Source organism: Schistocerca nitens, chromosome 3 (assembly GCF_023898315.1).
Source record: "Schistocerca nitens isolate TAMUIC-IGC-003100 chromosome 3, iqSchNite1.1, whole genome shotgun sequence".
In the NCBI taxonomy this organism is placed as follows: domain Eukaryota; kingdom Metazoa; phylum Arthropoda; class Insecta; order Orthoptera; family Acrididae; genus Schistocerca; species Schistocerca nitens.
The window spans coordinates 157,207,538-157,211,976 of NC_064616.1; the positions used below are offsets into that span (position 1 = coordinate 157,207,538).

At 36.8% G+C, this 4,439-nt stretch overlaps 1 protein-coding gene across 1 annotated transcript; it reads right to left on the reverse strand.

Annotated features, from left to right (window-relative positions):
* Positions 1–2,845: 2,845 nt before the first annotated feature.
* On the reverse strand, positions 2,846–4,157 carry LOC126249117 (phosphatidylinositol 4,5-bisphosphate 5-phosphatase A-like). The gene is given in 3 exon segments (XM_049950768.1): positions 2,846–3,405; positions 3,408–4,109; positions 4,112–4,157. Coding segments are annotated over 3 exon segments (1,302 nt in total). The 5' UTR covers positions 4,152–4,157.
* Positions 4,158–4,439: the final 282 nt, after the last annotated feature.

The window sequence follows — 4,439 nt, forward strand, 5'->3', positions numbered from 1 at the left end:
GAGTGTATATACAATTCGACGCACTAAGCATTAAGGATTTCGTCGCAGTGTAGAAGTGTTTCAACTGCTGGGGCCTAGGCCATCATCCGAAACGCTGTGACAGAGAACACGTTGTGGAAGATGTCTGAAACCAGGCCACAGGAGGGCAAACTACCGTGAAGAAACAGATTTTGGGTGCATTCCGTGCAAATAACTATATAGGGTCCGTGACAAGGCTGGGGGACCTGAATACCTAATATACAGGAAATTATATGAACCAAAAATTGAATGCACAGAATACGAAATCGCAGACAACGTTCACTAATAGTGAATATAACCGCATCAGTGGTACTACATTGGTACAGACTATGAAACAGAAACTATAATTAGGAATAAGTAAGAGCCACCATCAACTGGGATCAGAGCATTGCGTCGTGCGGTCATCTGGAGGCAATACAAGAGATTTTTACCAAATGTGGACCTAGAAACAGGCAAATTACCGTCGCTTCATTCAGCGGAGATACTTCTATATCAAAGACTACATCGACGATGAATGTATGCTACTACTACTACTACGTAACAGGCAAATCAAGTATGACATGTATCAACGTGCCATCTTTCAAATCTGGAATTAACTCACAATGGAGGAGCTTGAAGCGAAAATCTTCCATTTAGATTCCGACAATGCAAACACGCACGTAGACACACCGAATCATCAATGTAATTATTGTAGTACTCAGCATCAGTGTACAGAAATTAACGACCCAGCCATACACCTGTACGCATATACATTTCGCACTTGCTCTAACACGTCTCAAAATAGAAATAAAACACAAATACCTGACACACTCATAGCAGAGACACCCAGATTTAAACCAGAATACGATACAAGAAAATGTAGTCCTTACATAAAGCCAGTTTGCTTAACTTATGGAGGATGTACACACAGTCAATACATTTTTAAGTGCCTCTAATAGGCAGCTCAGCAGCATTCTAGCATAACACAAATAAATCAAAGGTTAAAATAACACTACTAACGGTTAGTCGGAAGGAGGGCAACATTAGCGTAGATGCCAAGAACACAAACACACACATGAGATCCACAGAGAAACATGACACATGAAAATACAAATACTGCACAGAAAGACTAACCACAGCCATCTGTATATTATTTGTGATAATAAAAATTTGTAGACTGCCATTAACATTGCAAATTTAATAGAAGTTCATCCGATTACACGTATTTTTCCCATTATATCAATTGTAATATAAATAGTAAAGAAAATGACTGTGTTGAAACTAAAAACAAACTGGCTATCGGGACTCGATCTAGCGATACAGTGACTACGGTGCTTGAGCGCGAACCACTTTTTTTTTAAATTAAAGAAACACAATTCGTACTGGAAAAAGTGACAAATATCACCAAATTCTTTAATAAAAATATCTCTTTGGAGCTCTGTTAAAGCTGCTTATGAAAGACTGGCAAATCCTCCATGACATATTCTCCTCTGTCTTTCTTTACACTGATAATGTCCACAAGAATAACTCTACATTTATACTGTAACAAATTACTGGACTTTCCAAGAAGATGGAAAAAATAAAAACATAAATAATCCACAGGCTTATGACACATGACAAAAATTGCAAACTATAATTTTTTTTCACTATAAAAAAGAAAACAGACTGAACACAACTGTTTTTTAGACTTTTAATGCTAATCAGAAGTATTATTCAACACAGAGAGAGTTTCTAGTATAACAAAATTCTAATTAAGAATTAACTGGTGTGCAAGGACTACTCCTATAGTTCTGAAACTAAGAGAGTCAAATGGACCTGCAATGAACACTGGCAAAATAATGAATTATGCTTAAATTTGTGATCCTTGCAAAAAGCAGTGGTATAATTTACACTCAAAAATAAAATCTTTCTTTCAGTTAAAGCAGTCAGGTACTGCACCGTATAATTTCTTAAATCAACAACATATTATCTACTGTGATTACATGAAAACTTGTGTTGAATGCATAGGACTGACTAACAGCAAATTCAGATACTGTGATATCAAAATACTGAAAGTACATGTGAACACTTATTCTTTGTTTTAAGAATTAGAGTGTACAAAATATAAAGTAAATGCACCACATCTGTTTCATATACAATTAATTTCCCACCACAAACTCTTCTAGAGGCTCTGCACAAAATACTGTCACAAAAAGGTTAAAATAGTGACATGTACTGTTCCAAAAACATACGTAAAGTACTGGCAATACGTGTTAGCTTACTACAGGTGCGATTATGGACTGCCAATGTCTGAAGACATTTAAATTTCCTATTTAGGTTAATTATATTAAGAAGGCCAGTAGAAACAGCCAAACATGCATGAAAATAACTAATTATTTTACATACTGTAAGTACATATCTCAAGTTTATCTTTTGGATCTTAGAACAATGAGCAATAATTTGAAATCTAACAATGAATTGTAAGACGTAGAAAGCAACAACACTGCATTAATAGTTACTAGGAGCCACGGCTAATATGCCAAAACAGGTACTATCCAATTCAAGTGAGTTTTAAACACTACAAACACAAGCCCGCTGTGTTAATGGAACTATCAATATAAGAAGCTTCATTTAAGCTGAAGTATAAAACAGCATTCTGTATCAGCCTCCAATGTGCTTCAACAGATGAAATAGCTTTTTTTTACACAAAAATATTGCATCACAAAGAGAGTAACTATTTAATGCTGTCTCACACTGTACATTCAATACAAACGACCAGCAATGACTCCAGCCATTGCATGTACTGTCAAAACTTAAGTTCACAGCTGACAGACAAATAAATAACGCATTTTATACTACAAAAACACACTCAGGTCTCATCATTATCAAAACCATTATGCAAGTGGCTTGAATCAGTACTCTTGATTTCAAACACTTGGCTCATTCCTAGAATACTTCCTGAATTGCTTCCAAAATATATAAGACGATGAAGACCTGTTGTCTTTAGAGTGCAGACTGAGAATGTTATTTTCTTCACCTGGAAACCATCTTCAGCTCTCACATCTACAGTCAGTCTTGGAGCATATGAGTATGAGATGTAGTCATCGAGGCTTGTAAAACCATCCTTATACACTCCAATCCAGTCCCAAAATGCTGGTTCTATACCAGAAGGAACTAAGTATGTAGCAGGATTATCACGTGACGTACACCAGACACCAATTTCTTCAAATGTCACAAAGCTCTCTTCATGATCGCTGAACACCTTTACTAGAAAATCTGCCATAACAGGCTTGTGATAACTCTGAATATATTGTGAAAAGCTATCATAGGAGAGCTGTTCCACTTCAAGTGTCATGTTTTCATAAGCATTTTCATTCACAATATACAAAATTCTGTCTGTCCAAGATGACCGTCTCTTCAAATGATAGTCGAAGAGTAAAACTGAAATTTGTATGTGGGAGGGAATGTTGGTAATGTTTCTGTCAACTCACTGAAAGCATCCCCACTGTTCATTACTTGATGGAGTTGATCTTTCTGTAAAAGGGTTTTGAGATCACCTTTCCTCACAAGTGAGTCAATTTTCTCTGCTCTCAAAGCTGGATTTTCTTCTAAGCGAAAATTCAAGTCGCCGATCCAAAATACATAATCATGATAAAGTATGTGACTTGTCTCTCTCTTTTTGAAGATCTGTTTCCTAATTATTGTGTTATAGTCAGCAACCCTTTCTTGCAGGTAGGGGTCATGCGGAGTTAAATGACAGTTCACTATACACAAGGAACAGCCATATATATTTAATCTAATGCTAACAGCTCCTTTGTTGCCCCAGATACCTCCTAAACCAGTTTTTGTGTACTGTGTCTCCATATCTCTCACACGCAGCAAATGTTTTGTAAGACAAAACAAAATTAGAAGAATTCCTTGGAGTCTTATGGTCTTCACCTTTATGTAGTCACGTTTTGTTAATACATCTTTGAAAACATTGGTCCAGGGATCATCAAATATGACATCCATCAGAATGTTCTGAGGCTGCGACTTATCTTCTTGAAGACCTATAGCATACAAATCTGACAACAAGTCATCAGTCATTTTATTGATTCCCAACATCTTTTCCACATCTTCTTCTGGTTGTCGGTGGCCACATTCCATGTCACCATGTATAGCCTTAATTTGTCCATATTTGTTTGGATTCTTCCACCTAAAATCCGAATACCACCACATTACGTGCCTTACTCACTACTGACGGAATGTTGTCCACTGACAGACTCCCCTCAGCTTCCTTTACATCGGCAGTCCCTGCCCCTCCACATACCCGCACACGGGTTTCTCCGCGAAAAAAGCACTAAACAAGTCCAACACTTGAAAATCGATCTAAGAACTCGCCAAAACTATCGTATGATTCAGCGTAATCGGATTTTTCGCATTATATCAATTGTAATATAAATGGTAAAGAAAATGACTGTGTT